A 26983-nucleotide genomic window follows, 5' to 3' on the forward strand; every position below is an offset into this window, starting at 1 on the left:
TTCACTTATTCTGCAACTTTTAGGATTTTTCCACAGCTTGTAACTACTTCAACAGCTCAACACCTGTATTGAGAAGAGTTTCTACTGCGACAATGATTGTAGTCATTTGTAAGAGTTTGCCATCCCACCTACTAGCAGGCTAGTTAATGTTGGCAGCTATCAGCAGCGGATGGCACCACGATCATTATCAGCAGCAGCGGCCTCTCTTCATGGAAATTCCCTCTTATTTGTCAATCATTAGTGAAACCTACTGACAACTTCTGTCGCCTCACTTGTTGGTAAAATATTGCATATTAGTGGAGCTTGTTCATTAATGACACCTCTCTTCTCTACTCTTACCAACATTTGCTTAACAGGGGAGATACATTCAATACCAGAAAATACAATAACTAATCAGCTACATTTTAACGAGAACTGTTGTCCTGCACAAGTACTGTTGTCAAAAAAAATCTAAATCATTAACCGATTTGCTGAAGAAAAGGCAACTTTATATTCCTGGATATCACATACTATCTTCCCACAAAAAAATTGTATAATGGCAGTAAAAACAGAGGTCCAGGCAAAAGATGGAAAGAAGTACAGTTATGATTTATTTAGTTAAACGACCTCCTATGTTCAAACTGAGAGAAAATACAGAAATCTAAAAAAAATCATATTATCTAAAGAAGTATAAAAAACATGGTTCTATCCCGTACCAGAATAACAGAGTTTAAGAGTCCTGCCAAATCCTTTGTTAATAAAATGAAATATGAAGTGTAAACTGGTAGCATCATTGTATAATACTCGGTAGATCAGTTGGTTAGAGTATTTGTTTAATATGTAGAATAAAGTGCTTTGGGTGCAAATCTCTTTTCTTTGCAGTCTATTTTTTTTACAGAGAAAAGTTTAATTTCGGAGACTGTACTGTTTTTAACATTTATATATCTGTATACACTGCTGCATAATTTTGTAGATTCCCTTGATTTATTTTTGTAAATATAGTAATAATAAACAGAAAAGATCCAAAAGTCACTTTATAAATATCTTGTTCGTTTCCAAACTTAATTACCATGATGAAGTCACTAAAGTGGGAATTGTATTCTATAAAAAACAGTTATGAAACCCATAAACACATTTTCTAAAATTGTCAAACCACAGTTTGAAAGAAGCCTTGGCTAAAGATATAATAAAAACTAAACAATAAAGAAAAGTAGACGGCTTTATTCTACCTGAGAATTCAATGAAATTTTAATATTTGAAAAGTTTCATCTATATTAATTTCACATGAATAATCATTTATTTGTTAGATTTCACACAAAGGGACTTGAATGCTACCTGCGCTATACGTCACTAATTTTGAAATGATAGAGTAGAGAGAAAGCAGATAGTCAACACCACTCATTCTCAACTCTTAGAATACAGTTTATCAACAAAGAGTCAGATTCGCAGTCACATTATAACGCCCCATGGTTAAAATAGCGAGCATGTTTGGTGATGGGTTTTTAATCCCGCGACTGGCAGATTGAAATTCAAGTGCCCTAACCATCAAGCTATGTAAAGCCTACACAAGCAACTGTCAAAGGCTCCTAAGTGCACCTATGGCCCTAAATTCGTCAGAGTTGCAAACTTTGAACCCTCGGATTAATCATTCGGGCACGTTAATTTCTGCGCCACGCCTTACTCACGTACCTTAGCAACTTTTAGCTTAAAGAGACAATAGAAAATAGGTTTCTGGCTTTCAAAAAACCTTTAAGCTTTTAAGTTGCTAAGCTTCTATCATGTATTTTGCAAAGGAGCAAAAAGTTATTTATGTTGCTGTTATTAAGCACAAAACTACAAACAAAGCTATCTGTACTCTGCCAATCACAAGTATCAAAATCCGGTTTCTAGTAGTATAAGTCCACAGAAGTATCGTTGCGCCACTGTGGGGCGGAGGGGGGGGACAAAAGAGAAAAGAAAAAGAACATCAATCGAAACAAAAGAACTAAAACTGGTAAACCTAGTGGTGTACAAATGAACCTTATAGTTCTTTGTTTTATATGTATGTGTACAATAAGCACATATAAACGAACTTAACTTTTAACACATCTGAAAAAGCAGTAATTGTCGAATAATTAAATAAACTGTGTATTTCTTTCAGACATTATGTGCACAAACAAAAGTATTATAATTTTCCTTATATTATTGTAAGTTTGTTTTCCTACTACATTGTTTAGTAACCGATCTTTTAGAAAGCAAAATAGTTTTGTGAGTTACTTATCTCTACAGTTGCTCTTATTTTAAGTGTGGTTCACTTTCTTCATATATGGAACAGGCATCTCTAATTCTGCTTGCTCTCTAAAGATCGGGTTTAACGGTCGTGAGATAAATATAACACGTTGCATTACTGGTTCTTTCATTATTCTATACATACACAGACCTTACGAATCTTGCCTTTCATTGGATCTACACAATGACGTCAGAAAATACTGACTAGTGCCAAGCTGGAGGATTGCTTAGTACTTCACTTTCAAACACCGATTGGAGAAAGGTGAACCTCATTTCCACTTACCTCTTCTTCATCTCTCCAGTTTAGTAGAATGGTAAGTTAATTTCATACCGTTTCGCGTTGTCATTGTCAGTTGTTTTTGTTTCTTTGTTATCAAACTACACAAAGGGCTGTTTGCCCACCACGGATATCAAAACCTGGTTTCTAGCAGTATAAGTCCGCAGATATATATTTTGCAAGCAAATTATCTTAAAAGTAATAGTTTATAATTAATACTTGAAACCGTCGGTACTTGGTGAAATGCCGTAATTACAAAATTGACGACAACAAAAATAATTGTACTTTTATCAGATATTTCATTTATTACAACCGTAGTTTCCCCTACCTTTAACGGTTGTAATTTTACCATATTACCCTATGGTTGTAATGAAATATTTGTGAAGCATAAAACTGTTTGTTTTCCTGCATTATGGTTTATATATAAAACATGCACAATTTCGGAGTGTTCTATATTTTCATATCTGTTAGTGAAGAAACGTTTAAAAACTCATGCTTCAAAAGGTTTTGAGTTTTATAATATATTTATGTCTTACCATCACAAAGATGTGAATATTAGTAAAACACCCACTAAAGTACATAACTTTATCGATATGTTAGAATTCTTCTTAAGCCAAAACCATGAAATAAATGAAGGTGTCCATAAGAAGAAATATCTGTCTGAACAATCGAAAAGAAAATTTCGCTAAGAAAATAAGAAGGCATTGCACTATATTAGGCCCTGATTAAAGAGGCCCAGCATAGCCAGGTGGGTTAAGGCATTCGACTTGTAATCTGAGGGTCGCGGGTTCGAATCACTGTCGCACCAAACACGCTCGCCTTTTCTGCCGTTGGGGCATTATAATGTGATGGTCAATCCCATTATTCGCTGATAAAAGAGTTGACGGTGGTTGGTGGTGACTATTTACCTTCCTTATAGTCTTACATTGCTAAATTAGGGACGGCTAGCACAGATAGCCCTTGAGTAGCTTTGCGCGAAATAAAAAACAACAACAAACAAATCCTGATTAAAGAGAGAATGAACCTTTACGACAAAGAGTGAACTAGCAAGTAACAAAGTACGACTCACACTATATTTTACATTTAAAAGATTCTGTTAATAATGACACTTCACAAACTAAATAAATAAAATGTTAAACTGTACGTTAGAGCTTGAAAAAAACAATGTATATTCTTTGTTTTCTCCTTTCTATTATTAACACTGTTTCGTGAATATCTCAACAATATAACTTTAGAAAAAATTAAGAAACAAACTATGGATATACTCCACAGTATAGAATAATAACTGTTAGTTTTACTTAGACTTTGTCTTTTACATATAAAGATCTTTAATCTTAAAGTTACAATGCTCCAAGTCAGTCAGCAAACTTCTCATTTCTTTTTCCAAAGTGCGCAGCTTCGGGTATTCTATGTAAGTGTCAGAACCTTATTGCAATTGAACATGTTTCAAATTAGACAGTTTTGTGTATTCTTAAATGCATATAATTATGACCCTGAACTACATTAAATTATTTATTAAAATTTTTCGTTTGTTCTAAATACATTCATATACATAAGAACACACATACATAAAACGTTCTTGTAACTGTTATTAACGTCATTCTGCCTTGACAAAGAGAGTTTGTTTGAAACGTTGCCAACTAAATAAATTACTATCATGGTAATTTAAAGGTAATTTTTCTCTAAAAGTCCAAATTCTTTATTTGATTGCCTTCGCTGGTTGATTGGTTGTTTGGCGTTTATTGACGCAAAGCAACTACACCATTTGCACCAAACAACTGTTAAAAAATTAATGTAAAATTATTAAAATACGTGAAAAGGTATAATGTTAAAACCAAGCCAAGTCTAATTTACGAATTAAAAAATTAAATAGAATTAGAAAGCAAATGACCCTTAAAAATTTAAAAACACAACTGAGGTAAACTGTGTCACCATTGCCAAAAGTATTGTCCAACGTCAGTGGTGAACCCATAATAAAAGTATGTCTAAAATGGTGCTGTCACTGACCGTCGTAATGACGGCACGACTGTAAAATGTCGGCTATCGTGACTTGAGTGTCACACAGACCACGCATTGGTGCATCAGTATCAGATAAAAAAAACAATAAGTTAAAAAACTGTGTTCAATGCGTAGCCTAGCTAGGACAACATTCTCCTTCTGATCCTTAAAGAAGCACGACGGCCAAAGTCCTACAGAAGGTTTTTATCTGGAAAAACTTGTTATCACGTTTACTCACTTCAAGTCGACTGTCAACTGACGCGGAGCAGAACCTTGACTGCAGGCATGGCTGTGATAACACCAGAGCAAGCAGACTTGGCTGCAGTCTCAACGAGCTCGTTCCCGCGAACACTAACGTGGCCCGATATCCAGAAGAACTGGATAGAAATGGATGATAAAGAGAAATGTGATAATCGGTTTTGAATATCGACGACAGCAGGGTCAGAACTAACGTGAAATTATTCCAGAGCTATTAGAGAGCAAAGAAAATTGATATAAATAATACAGTTCGTGTACTGCATAGCTTCTATATGATCCAGGGTAAGAGAAAAAGCATACAGTTTGTCAGTGAACACAGAAATTGTAAAAGGAAATAAACCATAACAGAACCCACAGAGTCGCCTGATTTCGAAAAATCTTTGTAAATTGGAGTGAAAGATGTTTAATGGTACTTCCAATCAGGAATATTCTCCTTCTTCAGATGATTCAAAGAGAGGTCACGTTTGGGGATGGTAATAAACCACAGTGGGATTGCCTAACCAGTGGAGAAAGCAATGTCATCCAAGGACAGACCAAATACATCCATTTATGCCTGAATACGAAAGGTAAAAGGAACAATAATAGATTGTCTATTCTGCAAAAGCACCACCCTCTGAGAAAGGAAAACACAACCTCAGGTAAGATGTTGTGGTAAGGATAGAAGTTTTGAAGTGTACATTAAAGACAGTTGCAAAGAGCCGAGGTGTAGAGGAGTTCATGATACTCATTGTACAAACTCTAGAAGAACAGAAAGCCCCTGATGGTGAAAAGGTCCAATATCTTCAAGGCCGAGGTCCTGACAGAGCCATAGACCAGAGACCCATCGTCCAGTTTTAATCATATGAGGGCACGATAGATTCTTAGCATAGAACATTGATTCTTTCCCAACAGGTAGAAGAACAGACACGGAGGATGATCAATGGCTTTCTACACTTGACACGTAGTTCTTTATGTGTGAAATAAAAGTCAACTTATGATAAAAAATAAGCCCCAGGAGTCTTGCCTCAGGAACCATAGAAATCACAACTTCACCAACATGGAGTTCGGGATCAGGTTGAGTACCCCTTGTGTGGAAAAAGTACACGCAAACGGATTTAGAGAGAAAAAAAATGTAAAACCGTTTGCTGTCATCCACTTCAGCAAATTACTCATTTTTAAGCCTTCCGTGCAATGTGGCAAGCAGGATTCTACCATAAATAAAGATACAGTGGAAAACTTGTCGAGATTTTAGGAATAGATTGAGCATCTGATTAGACAATACATTCAGTTACTGCTACCACACAGTCGTCTATCGATGACTTACAAATGCCAGCAATATCAGTTTTCAAGAGAACAGTAAAAGAGGGCTAGTTGGCCTGGTTCAGTTTCTACTGTAGCACCCGGGTCAGGTGGTAATGACCACGGTAGGACTCCTTTAAAATGATAGCAAAACGATCACTGCCCCGTTGGTCACATTGTCAACTGACAACTTAAATGAGAAAAAAGTGAACGGGAGCAGATAGAGTGATATATAGCAGTAAAAGACTGATTAGGTACATGAAAATATGTGTAAGAATCAATGTTGAAGAGAGAAAGGTTGTAATCCGAGAGCATGCACTCTGTGGAACAACCCCTGCCATCAATATCAACACCATCCCAGAGGGAATTGTGTCCATTAAAATTCTCCAGGATTAAAAGGGTAAATGGCAAATGTTCAATGAAAGCATCAAGGTCTGATTGATCATAATTCTCTCCAAGAGACAAGTAGAAAGAACAAAATGTGATAGTACAACCCAAGGAAACACGAATGGCTACAGCCTCCAAGGTGTATCGAGTAGTATAGACAAGAGTGGGCACATGCTAATCAGTCAACAGTGTCATCCCTCCATGCACCCGTCCATCACACAATCGATCATTTCTATACAAATAAAATTGCCGAAATGTGACTGTATCGGCAAGTTTCAGAAATGTTTTTTGTAAGGAATGACACACAGAAGAGCCCTTCTGTTTGCGACCACATCGTTTCTCTTTACTAGAAGATCTATCGACCTCTATGGATCCTGCCCTGGGTCGAGTGACAGGTCTCTATCGGTATATGAAAGTTCCAATGACTGTGGGTGTGGGCATAAACAAATAATCATTCTGCATCTTGGGGCTGAAGAAAAGATGAACCCGAGAATTTTCTAAAAACTGGAACTAAAAGTGGATCCAGAGAGCCACTGAAAGGAGTGGTGGAGATAGAGACAGGTTTTGACGTTGACTCGTCAACTCTCTTAACCACAGAAAGGAAGGATTTTTCACGCGGTTTGAAATTGACTCCGTAGCAGTGAAATGGAGTGCAGCAGCATACATCCGAGGTGAAGTGATGGACAGTAGCTTTTGAGCCTTGAGCTAAGAAATGTTGTGAACCATTTTCATGTGCTGTACCTCTTTTTTCCTCACCCACCTAGAGCAAGAACGAAAATAAGAGGGATGAGAGCCACTACAAATAACACAATGAGAGTCCATTTTGCATTCGAAGGCAACATGTTCCACGTCACCACAATAAGTACTCACTCATCAAGGAACCACAATATGATGTCTTTAAGTGACCAAACCACTGACATTGGAAACATCTGAGCAGATTTAGAATATATGGCCCCACCTTACAATTTAGATAACCTGCCTTGATGGTCTCAGATAGACTGATGTAAACCTCAAAATTAGGACATAATTCTATCTTTGTTAGTGAAGACATGCCTCACTGCAGAAACTTTTTGGGTGGAAAACCAGAGAGAATTTGTGACGCGAGAATGTTCTTAAAATCCTTTTCAACAATAACTCCTCGTGACGAATTCAAAGTAGCATGGGGAGTAACCACCAATGGCATTCGAATTCAAGAGGAGTTCACTATGTTTTGGAGTGGATGTTTTCATCAAAATGTCTCCAAAATGTAGCTTTTTGTCTGACATAGAAGAGCTAACAAGTCCCTCTAATCCATTCTGAATAAAAATTGGAGACATTTGCTCTAAGATTTGTCAGATAAAAATATAATATCAGAAAGTTACGTACAGTCGTTGAAGAAGTTGAAGATTGCTGTTCAGAATCTTCAAAACGTGGTCGTTTACCTATGGTTTGTTTTTATTATTTTATTTTTATTTTGAGTTGGGGGATCTACAGCATTGTGCAAATTAATTGAAACAAGACGGAAAGTTACGATTTTTTCAATTTTTTTGCGTTTTATTTCTGAGAATCCAAAAATTACTCATAAATTAATACATGACGTGACTGCCTTTATTTTCAGAAGATCATTAATCTGCTTTGGCATCGAGTCCACGAGTTGAGTGCAATCTTTACTAATTTTTGGATCGCGGTACCACACCTCAATTATGGCCTCAGTTAGCTTATCTTTCGTAGTACAGTCGTTTCCCCGAAGTCTTTCTTTACAAATCGTCCAAAGATTTTGAATAGGATTTAAGTCAGAAGAGTTTCCAGAACAGTCCAGCACCTTTATTTGCGTTGTAGTCATAAAATTCTTCACAAGTTTCGATGTGTGGCACGGAGCCAGATCTTGCTGAAAAATGCCAGATCCATCAGAAGATCTCGTTTACAATTCTGGAACGACTCTTATCTGCAAAACTTTGATGTACTGTGGTCCTCGCATCACACTTTCTACGATATGTAAGTCTCCGATGCCATAGTAGCTGAAAAAGCCCCAAAATATCTTCTTCAAGGGATGTTTTACGAACTGATTGATGTCAGATTCTCGACGTTTCTCACCTGGAGATCTGTGAACATGCAGACTTCTTTGACCCTGTACGAAGAAATAAGTCTTGTCACTGAATAACACCTTTCTCCATTGTTCTTGCGTCCAGTTCTTGTATTTCAGACCCCATTGATACCGTTTTTTCTTCATTGAGTTGGTAAGAAATTGTTTTTTGACTGGTCTCCTTGCCCTTCTAACGCAATTTCTAATGACGTAATATTTCTCAACATTTCATCATATATCCCAAAAATAGATCGACCGTACTGCAAAACACAGCTAATGACGCCGTCTGTGTGAAAAAATGACTTTTAAAGGAAATCAGCGGGTCCTGCGAGTTTACACTGGCTGCCATGCTGAAAATATTGTAAAATGACCATTTGTTTTGATTAATTTGCACAAGGGTGTATAATAAAGGTTGTACGGTCGTTTTTCTATTGACTGTTTTCAGTATTTTATTAAGATTTTTAAATGGAGTATCCATTATAAAGAAAGGGAAATTTCAGTGCCCACTGGTCCTACCTACCATGGTGATTTCTGAGAGGACACACTACAATGTCAAACAAGGACATTGCAACGACTTCAGTGTTTCGTGAGCACTATCTCTAAGCAACAGTATCAGGCACAATGTCCACAACACCCGTTGAGAACATCCAACACTGGTACTTGGTTGACCCTAGCCCAAGTGAACCAGCCAATTGACCATGGTGGGACCACCCCAAAGCAGACCGTCTACAAGAATTCAAGGCTAAAGTGGAATATTAGGGTTGAGCCCCTCAACCATCAGGATCATCTCCTCCCTTTGTCGGACATGGCGATCACGTGGGTGGATTGTAGATCCCAGAGGAGGTGAATTGAAAAAGCAGAATCTTCTCTGGGATGTCGCCTCGCCATGTACAGGAATCCACACTGAGGGAATCACCTTTACATTTTTCTACTTATTTACATACATGTAAATGTGTGCATGCATTTTCTTATAAACTAAACCAAGCCCAAACAAAAATCGAAAACTCTGCATAAAAAAGGATCCTCAGGGTACAGGCTATAATGTAGAATATAAAATGTACCTTAAGTTTTGAAGGTAAATGAAGAACTAGAACACCCGTTGTGGTTGTGCTACAGTGTCTGTCAGGCTTAACCTACGTTCGCTAATCTCATATGAATAAATTCATAAATAATAATAATAATAAAATATTCAAAATCAAATGATAAAATAATCAAAACAAAAAGCAATTAGTAGATCGAGATGGGGGCATGAATCCCACAACGTCCAACGACAATATCATGCTGTACTGTCTGCAAACAGTTGTGGAAAGGTGACTGCTCTCCAAAGTAATGAAAAAGAAAGATAAAAATAAAGTAATAATAATATGGTACTACCACTTGGGGATAAGAAAGATAAAAATAAAGTAATAATAATATGGTACTACCACTTGGGGATAAGTAAGGTAAACTTACCTCCTGAAGTTAATATTCCAGCACCTTTAATTAGTAGCTCAATAGAAAAATTATACTACTATAGAGGTAACTAGTATAACGCCCAACCACCACCCATTAAGTCCACTGTAACTATCAATTTTTAGACCTTTAAAAACTATAACAACCCTTTATATGCGGTAAGGTGGTAATCCGCATGAAAGTAGTGCCAAGTTGTTTAAATGACATAATAAACAACTAAAAGTACTTATCTGAAAACTTCAGTGACATTTCCTAAATTTTTACTTTCTTATATTTATGTAATACGTTCTCATATTTATCACAGAATATTTTAATAGTTTTATTTAAAGTTAATTTATTAAATGCATTAAATATTATTTTCTTGCATCAACATTTCAACATTGTTAATAAAATATTGAACTTTTTACAAATTGTACAGAATCTGAATAATTGTGAAGTTATAATACTTATAACAGAAGAGTATATTACATTACTATTAAACAAGGATAAACCATATGGTGGAAAAGAAAAATATTTAGATTGTTATCATTTAAATTTATTTTAATTTCTAAATCTAAATAATGTGCCTCTATATTAGAAATTAAAGTATTTTCCATTTCTAATTATACCGAGTAAATAGTGTTAATAACATTACTTATCTTAAGATTATTTATACTTCTATATATATATATGTGTGTGAGAGTATGTGTGTAAAATAAATAAAATAATCAAAAATAATAAAAGCAACAATATATAATTAAATACAATACATCAAAACAGGAAACTGTAAAACTGTTGAAAATTGCACTTCAACTGCCAGTATGATGTTTGAACATAAATACAAAGATGTTACAGTGTTACTAAACTAAGCCTAACCAAAATTATTAGTATAGTTTCCATCCTCCATTCTACCATGTTATTATCTAGATCTTCAATGGTTCTAAAAAAATCTACATAGTAGCAGGCCCTATATAGGAAAGATAATGCAACTATGCTTACATTTATCTACCTATACAAGATATGAAATGTCTAACAGGTAGTTTCAATTACTTCCATAAAATAATTTTAGAAATTATTTTTACAGTAGATATTATTATGTTGTTTGAATCACTATTTTCAGTTTATGCACTAATATATTAATATTATATATTAATAATTGTACATTACTTCAAATTCTAGGATGCCTAAGAGGCTGTAGGTGTATAATGTTCTGTATGGCATTTGTTGGTACATTACTGTTCGGAAAAGTGAGTCCAAAATTTTAAACGTAAAATTATTCATTTTATCATAAATATTAACATTACAATAATTTTTAATAATCTTAATATTTATATCTAATTAATGTACTTCAGCATTTGTTATAGAATTTTTCTCAATCTGTATAACTGTAGGACAAATGGTACCAATACAATTACTTATTCCTGGATTATTAATACTAATAAAATCATTGATAGATCTATATGTTAAGGAAAGTAATCCCGGAGTTGAGAAATTATGTTTGAACTTACAGACTGGAAACACTGATCGAAAAATTAGTACCCATTGGTATACCGACTGCTTGTTCATAATTGTAATTGTCAAAATAAATACACTGTATAATTATTATATATTTAAAAACCGAATATGCTTTTAATCTTATTAACAGTAAAGTTTTTTTTTTATATATTTCTATGGGTAGATCTATAAATCAATTTATTAACGAATTTTTCCCTATTACCAAATCATTAAGTGGTACAAATGTAAACAAAGCAGTAAAATCGTATGTTTGAATTGTATTTGCTAATTGTGTTTATTTAATTTATTTAGTTTTTAATATAGGTTCATTGTTTTAACAGTCCATAAATCGTGCTTAACAGATTTTTTATAAGCATGTTATTGCTGTAAATTTGGATATAATTAAAGATAATTATTTGGGGAAAAATCAACAAAAAAGATTCTAAATACAGAACAGCTGCAAATTGTAAAAAAGAAGACGTTATAAATTCCATAAAGATAAACGAAGATAGTTATATTTTAAACTTAATAATTTTAAACATTATCCTCCAAATTGGCTTTTAGAATGGAGATATGCTATTAATAGAATTAAAGAAAAATTAGTTTGTGTTAATTTAACTAAATATCCAACAGATTTTACTTTTTTCAATACAATGATAAAATCCGGAAAATTCAACAGAAATATATTATTGTTCCTATTGATTCTTGAAAACAAAGTAAGTTGTTTATCAAATTTTTTTAAAAAGTCATAAATGATATATATTAATGCATATTGGTTGAAAAGAAAAAGTTTTATTGGTTTGTTTAAAAGTGTTAAGCTTTTGTCTTAAAGCTTATCTGAGAAACCTTGTTTTTGCTTTGGCAAATTTAATATGCGAAACATGTTAATATATGTTAGTTTTGTGAAATAAATAAAAATAAATAAAGTCATAAATCATAAGGTAACTTTTCTAGCAGGTCATAAGGTTGTTTACGAAGTAAGTGATTGCGAACATTCCTACAGTATTTCGTGATGACAAGAAACCCACTTGAAGTAAAAATGTATCTCAGAACGGTTGGTATTGGTATTAACACTTTTATTGATAAGCGGAAAATAACATTCCGACCTTCTTAGGTCATCTTCAGGTTAACAACCTAAAAAGGTCGAAACGTTGTTTTCTGCTTTATTAGTAAAAGTATTAATACACATAACAGCCGTCCTGAGATACACTCCTACAATATATTATTTAATACACGTAATTCTTTTCTACGACTTCTACACATCAATAAATTCAAAGATTACTTGTTTGTTTTCTTAGACACAGCTAAGAATTCTGAATATAAGATGTCCTATAGTCAGATATTTAACACTGTATTACTACTAGAAAAAAATGAACAGACAAGAACAACAAATAAACTGTGAAGCTGAACTCTTGGATTAATTTTTATAGGGCATTTTTCGCCAACTGCACTGGTTTTACGCTCATAAAACCTGATATACTTCGTGAATTAGTGTAGCTTGGTTACAGAGAAATACCATATAAGCATATGGAACAAATCGTCTAAAAATAGTATACGTGTACCAGCTGTTCCAGTGACATGGAACAAAGGCTAAGACGAATCGTTGTCTGTTAGATTAGATTTCAACTTATAACCTTTTGGAGCATGTTTTTTACTGGTGTATAAACACAATACCTCATTTTCGATTTTGAATATTTGTTTTTACAAAATATTTTGAAACCTCTGCTTAACCAAATTATTATCATTACACATCTGGATAAAGTTAAATAACAAATAAATAAGAATTGATGTCCAAAGAAATTATAAATACGAAAAAACTATCAAACAATGAAATATACAAACTCAAATGTATTTAAAGTTTTACTGCCTTGTTGTATTGTGTAAACTAGTTTGTCTTTATACACCATCAAATTAATATAATGAAATATGACGAAAATCAAAAACTCAATTTGAGAATTATATTTAAAATTTCATTATACTGTGTGAGGGAGTTACTGTTATGCATTTATTTTAATCCATACGTTTGTTTTAGTTTGAGACATGTAACATGTATTTTTGGATGTGTATTTCACGAGTCTCATCTGTTTTGTTTTAAATTTGTAGAAGATTCTCGAAAGCTAAAATCAACAATACTTGTTTTGAGAAAACGCTAACGTGTTTTCAAACATTGTTGAATCTTCGAGTATCTCGCCTTAAACTACGTAAACTGATGCACCAAGAAACAGTTATTTTTATTAATAGTCAGCAAAGGTCAGAAAACTATAAGCCTTGAAAGCTATAACTGTGATTAACGCTTATTAATCGGAAAACTACAGAATTTGACCATGAACGTTTATAAATTTCGAACTTTACACACCATCCAACTTCAGTGAATTACTACGGAAGTTATTATTTCTACGAAAACATTAAATATCTCCGCCGTTAAAAAGTCAGCTTGTAAGGGTGTGAGGTCAGCCAAGAAAAGACGGCTAACTATTTGAAGCGAAATGTAACAATATCAACTTAGAATTACTTTGCTCGCCGTGGACCATCGTTAAGATATTCAGTTCTATACCGGATAGAAGACTCAGTATAGTTTGTAAGTTTGTAAAACTTTTATGCATAAACCAATATTTGAAATACTTTGAAATATTTAAAATATATATTTTAAACGACATTATTTTATTAAATTTCGTGTATTTCCAGATTATATACAAAAGCCCATTCCACTGTTGAGTTTGAGATGCATGCATAATCCATCTGACGACATTACTAAGTGCAGTATTAGGGACACTTTTATAAAACCATAAAGTTAACTCAAATATAGGAATAAAAATATTTAGTAATGGTAAAAACGTTTTACAGAAAACGAAATTTCCGATAGTACCAAAAGTATTCGAAATGTGTCCTTCACAAATTAAGATATATGTATATAACTAAACACGCGACATTGGAAACATGCACATTGTAAAATAGGCGAATGAAAAATAAAACGATTCGATAAATGATGTGTGGGTATGTGTGTTTTGTTATAGCAAAGCCACAACGGGCTATCTGCTATGTCCACCGAGGGTAATCGAACGCCTAATTTTGGCGTTTTAAATCCGTAGACTTAACGATATCACACCAGAGAACTCAATAAAATAAGTTATTTCAATTGGTGATATTTTCTTCTTCAACGTTGAACTAACCTTTACCGAGTATACGTTTGTCGAATGCTAGACTGATTTCTTTATTTTGCTGATTAAGAGGACTTTAATAGATGGCCTTTTATCGCCTGTTTAACATCAGTATAAGTCTCGCCTGGTCTAAGGATAGCTAAGCACATGTGTGTGTATGTGTGAATTTGTTTATGGTAGCACGAATGCTAAGTATTTGTTGTTATAGTTTTCTTAACAGCAATTTCCATAAGTTAGTTTTCCAATAGTTCTTTCCTTATGCACCATTAACAAATTGATCAGCATAGTTAAAAATCACTTTGATATTATAACAAGAAAGATACTCGGGAAAGATATATAAGACTTCGACCAGTTCACTTTACAATATGAAATGTACTATTTTATAAGCGTTAGAACCAGGGGCGTAGATTTTTTACACCCGATTAGGGGATGATTTTTGCAACCAGTTATGTGGACTGTTCAATTTGCAAATTAGTAATCTCTGATTACGTTAACCTGAAAGCTGTAAACATGCAGTCGCAGAGTAATCTTGTTGCCACGATACTCCAAGGTTTTCATGTAGGTTTGTATAAGTGAGGTGTTGTGAACAGTTTTCAAAATGTTAATAGAATAAAGACAAAATGTGCCACAAATTAGCTGCCACATGAATTTATTCCTGCACACAGCACAGTATAAAAGATGGCCATTATACTTGACAAGGTTGCTAATAACTTTCATTGCATGAATTACGTTTTCAAATATTAATGAAATTAGTAATTACTCTTGATAAGTTTATATCTACTGAAAAACTGTGTATGTTATTTGATAAAAATAATTAAAATGTATTTGCGAACTCTTGAAAATTACACATCAATACAATGTAGCACATAATTATTCATACTTTTCATTGAAGTAAGATTCATTTAGTCCTTTCGTCTACATGTTCCCAAACGTAAACCTCCTTTGTGATGATCTGTTTATGAATTCTTTCATAAGCTCTTCTATATTTATCTTGTCGACCTCATCTTTGTAAGTGTGACAAACTGCCATATGGTTGAGGCGGCACTGAAACATAGTTGACCTTAACCACGTCTTCAACCGTCTTAATGCAGAAGAGCTGCGTTCACATTCGCAGCTGGATACTGGACATACAAGCAAAATTTTCATGAGAAGAAACACTTCACTAAACATCTGCTGGCTTGTTTCATGCATTTTACAGTAAGCATCCTTCGCACCTGTCAGAGATCCTGCTTTTGTTGTTCCTTTGAACATGGGCAACTGAAACTCGAACCCTTGTGCAGATATTTCTGGATAGAAGTTCATAACCGAGTTGTCAATCTTACCAGATGTGATCATGTTCTCACGTGCCAGATATTGCCTCAAGTCATTGTTGTCTGCATTGAATCTAGTGGTCAGATGTTCTATGACTGTGTCCACAAATTCAAAATATTGGCTTCTGTAGTAATCTCTAGCTGTTGCAGAATGGTGTGCTAAGCCATCACCTGTGAACCTTCTGGGAGGTCTACGAATGCGTGGTAGTTCAATAGGCACCAGATCTAGGGAAGTTACCTTTTTCTCAGCTTCATCTAATATCTTGTTGTAATTTTCTTCTGTTCGCAATACCCGCAATTGCTCAACTGTTATTGCAGATGCTTCAATAATGCCAGATACTGTCGCTCATTTTGCTTGGAATGCACGGTTTAGTTCCTCTAATGTAGCTAATGGATGCTGAGCCATCAACAATCCTAAAACTGCCTTTTCTTTGTCATATCTGTCCAGCAGACCTCATGCTTTCACTGCTACATCTGATTTTTCATTTGCTAATTCAGACAAAGAATCAACAATGTCACTGTAGTGATCATTAGCACATGTAATTGCAGATAGGCGGCACAACCAGCGTGTTTGACACAGTGGGTGGATGTATTTAACTGGACCATTGTGGCTGTCTGACGATACAATATTTTCAAAGATTGTCTTGTATTTGCCTGACCTCTGAAGCAAGACACCAAGTTCATGTGCCCACTGGATAAAAATTCGAACACATTCACAAGCTTCAACTGCATGTTGCATTATTAAATTAGCCTTGTGTGCTCTGCAGTGAAATAACAAAGCTGATGGTTGATTCTCTTTTATTTTTGCCTGGCATCCACTGTACGCACCATTCATGTTAGCGGCTCCATCATAAGTTTGTGCTCTTAACCCTGACAATGGTAACTTGAATCTAGTCAGTACATCAAGTACAGTCGAGGATATTGTTTCACCAGTTATATTGGAAACACTGTACAAACCAAGAAATGTCTCATGGAAGTCAATGTTCTCATCTACGTATCGTACACATATTGCTTCCTGTTCGGCACCTGTAACATCTTGGGTGCCATTAACCATTAATGCAAAGATTTTACTTTGCTGCACTTTTTTGTGCTATGTTCCTCAGTATTTGATTGCTGAACATCTCCATTATTTCATTAGACCGTCAACTCAGGATCTTCCTCTTCCAGGAGCTTCAGTAAAAGCAGGAAGTTCCCCTCTGTATCAGTATGTCCACGTAATGCTAAACCTTGACGCAGTAAGAAACGTAAACTTCTGAATATTTTGGCTATACTTCTTTTGCATTCTTCCTGCTGCTTCTTTTTTCCATCATGTAGCTGGACAGTCACTGGAGTTACATCAAGTGAACCTTCTGGAGAAATAGCGAATCTGTGCTGAGAGGTGGATTGGTGTTCGTTGAATTTCCGTTTTGCCTTTGTCCAGTTGCAAAATCCGGTGGATATGAAGGTATACTCCACTGGCCTCTCCAATTTCCCTAAAAAAGGCCTCTATTTTCCGCCTTGGCACAATGAAAGCATATGAGTTTTGAGTCGAAGTGCAACCATGGGAACTCATCAAACCACTTTCCCTGGAAGTTGGTATTTTGAGATTTTGCTTTCTGTCGTGGTATTAGTTGTGCGTCTGGATGATATGGCTTTCAACACTGTATCTGTGGAGTGTCAGATTTTTCATTACTGCACAAACTTGTTTTACAACTATCTGGTGGTTCATGATGTGCAATAGTTGCACATGGCAAGTTTCTATTCCTTTGCTTGAGGTTGTTGGATTATCTGCATCTGCATTGTCACTTGTAGTACTAGTAACTGGCTTGCAGAACTGTCTAATATCGGAAAGTTTCAGACGCTTGCTTGTCATAATTGGAAACTGTTTCACAGATGACTCAACAGGCTAAAATAGAGTATTTTTTCAAAAACTCTAACGTACAACGAACGAAGATAGAACAGAATGGAAGTAGGACTGAACTACCGAGCCGACTGACCGCATTGACATCGCTGGAACAATAATGTTGCTAGTAACAACACGAGTAACTGCAAGTTTCTCGAAAAATACTTAAACAATCACAAATATATTATATTCCTGTTAAAGCTCATCAGAAGGCAAACACATTGTGATATAATGTCTATAAGCACGTCTATTAAATAAAAACACCTAAACAAAAACTAGCAATACAATTGAAGTAGAGACTTCAGGCCGTTGAAATTGCCCCTTTTGTGTTCTAATTATACAAGAAAATACAATATTTTTACTGTCTATAATGAGAGAATATGTTATTCTTTTACCATAAAGCACCAGCACTTTATTAGTGGGCGGTGATAACCTGAAATTTTATAGATTAATGAGGGCCGCAAACATAAGTCTAATGAGCTTTGTTGTAAAATCGAGGCTCAGACTAAAGGGAGCGGAGGGGGTAATGTAGGGTGCGTCTATATCCAAGCGGCCCGAACCTGTCGTTAACTGTACACTAAACGTACACTGTGGTCAGCGCATTTGGCAGTTAAGGAGAGTAAGGCATTCGACAATAAAACCGGCTAGACATGCATAAGAACAAATGGCGTAGGAAAATCGCACAATATACACATAAGATTGATGCAGCTACAAGCTACAAATGACCTGCCAGTTCTAGATCACAGTAATTTACGCTGGGGAGTAATATTTTCGAATTTCATGCTCTGTTCAATCTGTTGTGATGAAAATTTTACTTAATCTTACGCTACGTATAAGTCGTAGGTAGATTCTGTGATAGTGCTTGCAAGCCTTGCATGTATACTTAGGCCTACTGACTGACACTTATGAACTATCGCTTAGATCGAAAAGCTTAGAAGCTCGCCTATATCAAAGATGTACATTTCGGCTACTTAAAAAGCCTACATCTAGGCCTAATTATGTGATTCGATTGGTAAGAACACGAGAATCACAAGAACAAACACACAATTTGTGGGCTTGTGATGCAATAAAACAATTCATCATACCAAACTGTAGGGGGGATGATTGTATGCACCATACCCCCCACCTAAAATGAAGGAGATGTATCCCCAACCCCCCATGATCTACGCCCCTGGTTAGAACACTTTTAATTTCAAAACCTGTGTTTACATTTTATGATAAAATAACAGAAATCTAAGCATTCAGATATCAAAGCAAGCACTCCTTTAATTTCTTGATCACATCTGATGGTGGTATTTTTTCTACTCTTTAGCCTTTGTTCGTTTCTCAGAATTTAGTCAACATCCTTACAAAATCCATAACCAGGATCGACTTTAACTAAATAAAAAAGAGGAGAAGCAGTACCTAGAAAGGGTACTTTGTCATAAGTTACTAAAAGATCTAATCTATATTATAGGCAGACGAGAAAAAAGAGAAAAAAAAGAGGAGTAAGAAAAAGGAGGAGACTGCTCCTGCACCTGCCGAGGCCCCTCCCTCTGCTCCTGCACCGGCCGAGGCCCCTCCCTCTGCTCCTGCACCGGCCGTGGTCCCTCCCTCTGCTCCTGCACGTACTCCAGCATCTAAAGGATCCACTAAAAGAGCTAAAAGATCCAGCTCAAACGTTTTTTCTATGTTTACTCAGCATCAAGTTCAAGAATTTAAGGAGGTAACCGCTCTAGTTCATAAGATTTGTCTCCTGTAAAGTAAGCTAAGAAGTGAAATGAGGAAGTGAAAGTATTTTTCTTTCGCTCCTATTCACTACTCAGTAGAATAACTCTAAAATGGAAAGTATTACCATATAATAAATTGGTAGTTTCAAAAGATTGCTACGTTCTTCTAATGCAGCTTCAAACAACTTCTCATAACATATATGTAATATTCATGGATTTTATAACATACTCCAATCTTTTTATCAAACAATTTGATACGTAGTGGTTAATTTCTTTACTGAACTACGATGCAAACCACACTGTCCACACAAATCATAATGTATTTTGTGATAACATAAATTTTACTAGCATATTCTTATAAAGATTGAACATATTGCCGTGTTGGAAAAGACTTTCATGTAATTTTGATTATTTCAGGCGTTTCAGCTCATTGACCAAGACAAAGATGGCTTTATCTCAAAGAACGATCTGAAAATCACCTTTGATTCTTTAGGTAAGAATATTCATCCAGTTACTTTTATATGTCGTAAAAAAATGTCATGTGCAGTTGTAAATGTGATTTGTTTCCATTAATATTGAGATACAAATAGATGGGTGGACTGGGAAACAGATAAACAGAAAGAGGTCTTACTAGGATAGGATAATAATTATGAAATTGTCTTTAGTACGTTATGTGATCTACAATTCCACATTTCTCTTATTTAAACACTGTGGAAATGATTAATGACTGTTTGTTTGTTGTTAATCACGTAGCTGCGAAATAGGCTTCCGTGCTATGCCAAATTTGTTTACCGAATAACTTTTTGTTCCATAGAATATCCTTAGAAATTATAAATTCATATTGTTTTAGAAGGTTTGATATATTACTCTTGCATGTAAATAATCGTTATTCTATTAATTAATTTACTGGATTTATATAAACTATTTTCGTGGGAAAAAACTGTTGTCATGTGTGTATCGCTTCAATAAAAGTAGAAACCAACCTTTGGATTTAAAGAATTAGTAATATATGTGTGTCATTTATTACTGTTTTATCTTTATAATTATTTAGGTCGACTTATTTCTGACCCTGAGGTAGATAGTATGGTGGCGGAAGCAACAGGCCCTATTAATTTCACTATGTTTCTCACTATATTTGCTGACAAAATGACTGAAGGTATGTTCAGTTATGTGCACATCTTTGTCGTATCTTAAGTTGGTTAGTATATATTTTTAGAAACGATAAAAAATTATAATTCACATTTAAATAGAGAAGCACAGTACTGCACCTGTGAAGTGGTTTTTTTAATGTACATTTCAGCTAAACTTCCAGCAACTGCTGTAATCCACGAAATTTCATATTATGCAAATTATCAATTATCATTCCGGGTTGAACAATCAAAGAATAACGATAAATACAATTCCACACAATATTACTGTTTAAATGAAGGTATTAGTTTTAAGTTATGTTCTCCTGGATCTAATTATGATGACACCGACTAAAGATTTTGTGATACAAATTAACAACACACTTGCAATCCATATACATCCTTGTGCAAATTAATCGAAACAAATGGTCATTTTACAATATTTTCAGCATGGTGGCCAGTGTAGGCTCGCAGGACCCGCTGATTTCCTTTAATAGTCATTTTTTCACACAGACGGCATCATTAGCTGTGTTTTGCAGTAGGGTCGATCTATTTTTGGGATATATGATGAAATTTTGAGAAATATTACGTCATTCGAAATTGCGTTAGAAGGGCAAGGAGACCAGTCAAAAAACAATTTCTTACCAACTCAATGAAGAAAAAACGGTATCAATGGGGTCTGAAATACAAGAACTGGACGCAAGAACAATGGAGAAAGGTGTTATTCAGTGAGAAGACTTATTTCTTCGTACAGGGTCAAAGATGTCTGCATGTTCACAGATCTCCAGGTGAGAAACTTCGAGAATCTGACATCAATCAGTTCATAAAACATCCCTTGAAGAAGATGTTTTGGGGCTTTTTCAGCTACTATGGCGTCGGAGGGTTACATATCGTAGAAGGTATGATGTGAGGACCACAGTACATCGAAGTTTTGCAGATAAGAGTCGTTCCAGAATTGAAAAAGAGATTTCCTGATGGATCTGGCATTTTTCAGCAAGATCTGGCTCCGTGCCACACATCGAAACTTGTGAAGAATTTTATGACTACAACGCAAATAAAGGTGCTGGACTGGCCTGGAAACTCTCCGGGCTTAAATCCTATTGAAAATCTTTGGGCGATTTGTAAAGAGAAACTTTGGGGAAAAGACTGCACTATGAAAGATAAGCTAATTGAGGCCATAATTGAGGTGTGGTACCGAGATCCAAAACTTAGTAAAGATTGCACTCAACTTGTGGACTCGATGCCAAAGCGGATTAATGATCTTCTGAAAATAAAGGCAGTCACGTCATGTATTAATTTATGAGTAATTTGGGATTCTCAGAAATAAAACGCAAAAAATTGAAAAAAAATCGTAATTTTCCGTCTTGTTTCAATTAATTTGCACAATAGTGTATATAATAATTTTGCTTATGTAAATCTGAATTTTATTCTCTAACATTTCAAAAGCAAGTAGAATTAACAGAACAGATCAGTGTTATACTTGAGACCTCAATGTTTAATAAATTGCACAGTGAAAATTAAAGCGAGAAGAATAAAAATCACATGCATCAAACAAACTATTAACATCTTAACGAGAAATCTTTTACACGTTAACCCCACAATTTATGTTTTTGTCTCATCCTATGAAAAACAAAATGTAAATAAAAGACTGTTATAAGGTTAACAAATAAAACTAAAACCAGTACTATTGGAGTAAATTCTTTACGATCTTTGAAACCAAACAGATTCACAGCAGATCTACTGGACATGTTGAATATTAGGGATAATCGTTAACACATGAACCAGATGAAGTTCATACAAACTTGTAGTAAGCTTGTGCGTAATATACTGTATAGTAGCAAGTAATTTTTAATAAGTTATCTTACAGCTGCGGATTGACATACACGTAATATGGCAGTTGGTGACGTAAGCAAAACAAAGGAGGCGATATAAACATCATTGCAAAGGTATAGTACCACCTACCTAATGGGTTTACTACTAAAACGTCTTTTAAGCTATCCCGCGCCTTATATAAATTTCCCCGTAATCAAAATTTAGCTATTAATAATCGTGGGTATGTTCAAATACTAGTAAAAGTTTTAAATATAGTCGGTCTTGTTTTTGAAACCCGTAAAACATCGAGACCAAAACCTTCCGGAGGATGGTTTCGAGACCTACAACAATGCAACAGATGCATGAGAGCACATTCAGCTGTGGGGGCGTCATAATGTGACGGTCAATTTCACTAGTCGTTGGTAAAATGGTAGCACAAGGGTTGACGGTGGGTGGTAATGACTAGCTGCCTTCCCTCTAGTCTTACACTGCTAAATTAGTGTCGTCTAGCGTAGATAAGCCTCGTTCAAAAAATAAATAAAAACAAACAATTATAAATAAGATCACGAAATCATAAAAACACACATCATTACTTATTTTTGTTAGGTACTGACGAAGAAGATGTCGTTGTCAACGCCTTTACTCGTTTCGATGAAGGGGAAGGTCTGGTCCATGAGGATACGTAAGTTCCTCTTTATGTATATTTATCATGTAACATTCATAACCTTAAAGATCAGTATCAATAATTTATTTTTCTCGAGGTTAGGTTTTTGTTATTTAATGTGAGATAAGCTATTTTCGTATAGCAATTGTAGAGGATTTACTATTATATAATTTATTTTAATATCAATGTTTGTTTCAATTAAATATATATTTAGAAATATGTATAACTCACACTGTTAAATATGTTGCGAAATTCCCGCCTATACACTAAATTTGTAAACATTTCTCGAATATAAATAGTGACAATATACATTTTACGAAACCAATATCGTATCGTCAAGTATTGTTGGGCCAACTCATATTTCTAGAATATCGCTCTAAAGTTTATAAATGGACGCGCTAAGAGACAATATATATTGTCTTTTTGCTACAGTTAGTATAGTATAACTTTCGGAAGCTATGACTGTGATAAACGTTAGTCGAGAAACTATAGATATTTGACCAGAAACGTTTATAATTTTGCACATTACAAACCGTTTGAGGCCTGGCATGGCCAAGCGCGTAAGGCGTGCGACTCGTAATCCGAGGGTCGCGGGTTCGCGCCCGCGTCGCGCTAAACATGCTCGCCCTCCCAACCGTGGGGGTGTATAATGTGACGGTCAATCCCACGGTCAATTCGTTGATAACAAAGTAGCCCAAGAGTTGACGGTGGGTGGTGATGACTAGCTGCCTTCCCTCTAGTCTTACACTGCTAAATTAGGGACGGCTAGCACAGATAGCCCTCGAGTAGCTTTTTGCGAAATTCCAAAACAAACAAAAAAACAATACAAACCGTTTAACATTAGCGGATTAAGTTCGGACGTTAGTATTTCTATGAAGACTTGTATTACTTAACTGTGAAAAAAATCACGTGTGAAGAGCTATCTAACTTCTCGTTTAGTGAATTGTACCGATAGCAACTCAGAATTAATTCGCTCGTCGCGAACTCTTGATAAGATACCAAGGAATTTCCGGATTAGATAGAAGACTCAATTTTGTCTGTAAGTTTGTAAAACTTTTGTATATACATCATTATATGTAATAACCGTTATTATAAATTGCATTATTGTTTGTATATCAAAATATATTTGTATTAAGAAAGAAAATTGTGTGTATCAATCTTGTTGGCAAACATCATAAATTTAATACATCTATAACGTTGAACTAGCTGTACCTTTATTTATCCCTTTCAGAATGTAATCTTTTAAAGACTTGCGTAAAATAGTAATGACAGGAAAACGTGCCAAACCGAAACATTACTCCTGTATTTTCGGGAAACCTAGTTTTTTAAAGTTTTGAATGCATTTCCAAATTTTGTATTATACATTCGTTTCTGACATAATTTTCTCTTTACACAATACGGGTATCGCATAATGAAGTTCACTTTTATAAAACAACATTAACAGTTGTAGTTTTCTACAATCTCTTTTGTCTATATTAATTGATTAACTCAAATAACTTATACTTAGTTATTTAAAGTTTCGGTATAAGTAAAAGCCAGTATTTTGCAAGCATTTAGTAAACTGTTATGCTTAACCTGCTCTCACTAATTAAGGAGTTTCTACACACTAACGTCCGGAATTCAATTTTCCACAGTGGACAAAACAGATAACCCAGTAAGGCTTTAATCTAAAACAAACACTAATCAATGAATATTTCGGCAGTTAAACCTATGGTTATCTTTAAGTATGGTGCTGATAGGGTTGTCCACAAAAAATGTTTGAAAGAACAATGAATCACGTTGAAACAAATTTGTAACAAAAGTAAGTTTTTACATGTGCAATCCTCACACCATATTAAAAACTACCCACTTAAAACAGATGTAACTTTTCAACCTTTCAGAGTGTAAATCAGAACTTACTTACGTAGAAATAAAAATCGAAATATGCATTAAAGTTCACACACTTGTTTTAAATTTTAGGATTCAGGTACTGATTTTAGTTGTTTTCATACCTTATTTGCTTTCCAAGTGTAAAAATTCACACATTTTTCTTTAATGTAGCACAATTTTTCTCACACTTTTAAAGCAAACTCTCGATTTTCCCGATTCGTCGTTATCTTAAGACACGTTTTCATTTCTTATGACCAGCTTATACTGTTAATTAAAGCTTTAATATTTGACAGACTGTATTTTTTATTTTCAAACATATTTCATTTTGTGTTGTTGTTAAAGGCTGGTATAGCCTGCTGGTTAAAGTGCTCAAAAGTTAATCTGAGGGTCATGAGTTCGAATGTTGTCACTACATTTAATTGTTCTTTTACTCGTGAGGCGTTATTATATGATGGTCAATCCCACAGTTCGTTGCTGAAAGAGTAACCCAAGATTTAGCGGTGGGTGCTTTCTTTTCACTACTTAATTTGTGACGGCTAGCGCAGATAACCTTCGTGTAGCTTTTCATATAGTTCAAATCAACCTGTTGAATATAAATCGTATAATCCCCACTATTTGTTCCAATATAATTTTCACAATTATGAACAAATACTTTTAATATTAAATATTCAGATTAAAGATGAGATATAATGTCCTTTATTTTAATTGTTCTTGAGTCCCATAAGACTTTTTTATGTGATTGTTCAAACATGAGATCTTTATTTTTATAATTTATTGAAATCAGTTTTGTCATGATTATCTTCATAAACTGTAAACATAGACATTATTTTTCAATTCATAAGTAAATGTGTGTGTATGTGTATGTGTTTTCTTATAGCAAAGCCACATTAAGCGATCTGCTGAGTCTACCGAGGGGAATCGAACTCCTATTTTTAGTGTTGTAACATAAGTAAGTGAAAAGAAAAAGTGACTATATTACCAAATACTGGTCCACTAAACATGTATTCTAAAGACGTACAATTTGTACAATGTAATTCAACAAGCGCGACAGCAGATATAGATCCAAATACTTCATGAAAACACACTGATTGATTCAACTCTTAAGTCTTATAACAACTCTATATAGTTCACAACTATTTCATATTTATACATGGTTTCGAAAACGGGAAAAAGGTTTAAAGTTAACTTAGAGCTTTCTAGAAGTTTTAAGTTTCTTTGAAAACTATACTCTTTCTTTTTAATATACAAATTACAACATTAAAAATAGAACTTATTGAACCTGAAATATCTTCATGAACGAGAAGTTAACAGACACTCGTTCGCTTTCGCGTCCTATAATTTTCAAACACTTTTCAATTAATTTTACACTAAAATATATATGTAAATAATTAATCTTGATATTTTAAAGAAGTTTCAAATTATTTCAACAATATCATTTACTAAAATGTAAATAATCTTATTTATATGCTTTCATATGAATCAACAGCAGCTATAGTATTACGTAACATGGATTATTAAAACAATATTTTAGAAAATCATCAAAACGCGGTATGAAAGCCAAAGGAATGCTGCTAATCTGATTCTATTTACAAACACCTAAAGATTAACAAGCTCGCTAAAAATAACAAACCGAATCTTAACACAAAACCAACTTATAATCTATGATTAATAAAAATAAGTATGTTATTTGCTTTATACAGTAGTAAACTTTATATAAAGTTCCAGAATAGTTCGCAAAACACATATATCAGACTTCATGAAACTTTATGTACAAAGTATGATGAAACTACTCTTGTAAACTTTTACATTAAACACAGGTATTCCTACTGTAAAGTTACTTAAATGAAAATAAAATTTTAAATAAATGTTTTACTGTAACCATTTCAACATTTTACTTGTCGGAGCTCTAACAACTGAAAAAGAAATGACTGCTTAAAAATAAAACCTAAATGTTTAATGAAACATCAATCATATCTCAATTTGCCATAAAAGTTACAATACTTGCCACCACCTTTTACTG

The 26983-nt window shown here is 34.4% G+C and overlaps 1 protein-coding gene across 1 annotated transcript in view; it reads left to right on the forward strand.

The window, feature by feature from the left end:
• Window positions 1-2368: 2368 nt before the first annotated feature.
• LOC143240025 (myosin regulatory light chain 2-like) overlaps window positions 2369-26983 on the forward strand; it is a 39710-nt gene continuing 15095 nt past the window's right edge. Inside the window, exons 1-5 of the mRNA XM_076481789.1 lie at window positions 2369-2561; window positions 19239-19487; window positions 19909-19984; window positions 20543-20647; window positions 23037-23112. Of these exons, the coding sequence (XP_076337904.1) occupies window positions 2559-2561; window positions 19239-19487; window positions 19909-19984; window positions 20543-20647; window positions 23037-23112 (509 nt within the window). The 5' untranslated portion in view covers window positions 2369-2558. The remainder of the gene's footprint in view (window positions 2562-19238; window positions 19488-19908; window positions 19985-20542; window positions 20648-23036; window positions 23113-26983) is intronic.

The sequence above is a fragment of the Tachypleus tridentatus genome, chromosome 13 (assembly GCF_004210375.1).
Source record: "Tachypleus tridentatus isolate NWPU-2018 chromosome 13, ASM421037v1, whole genome shotgun sequence".
NCBI classification, from domain to species: domain Eukaryota; kingdom Metazoa; phylum Arthropoda; class Merostomata; order Xiphosura; family Limulidae; genus Tachypleus; species Tachypleus tridentatus.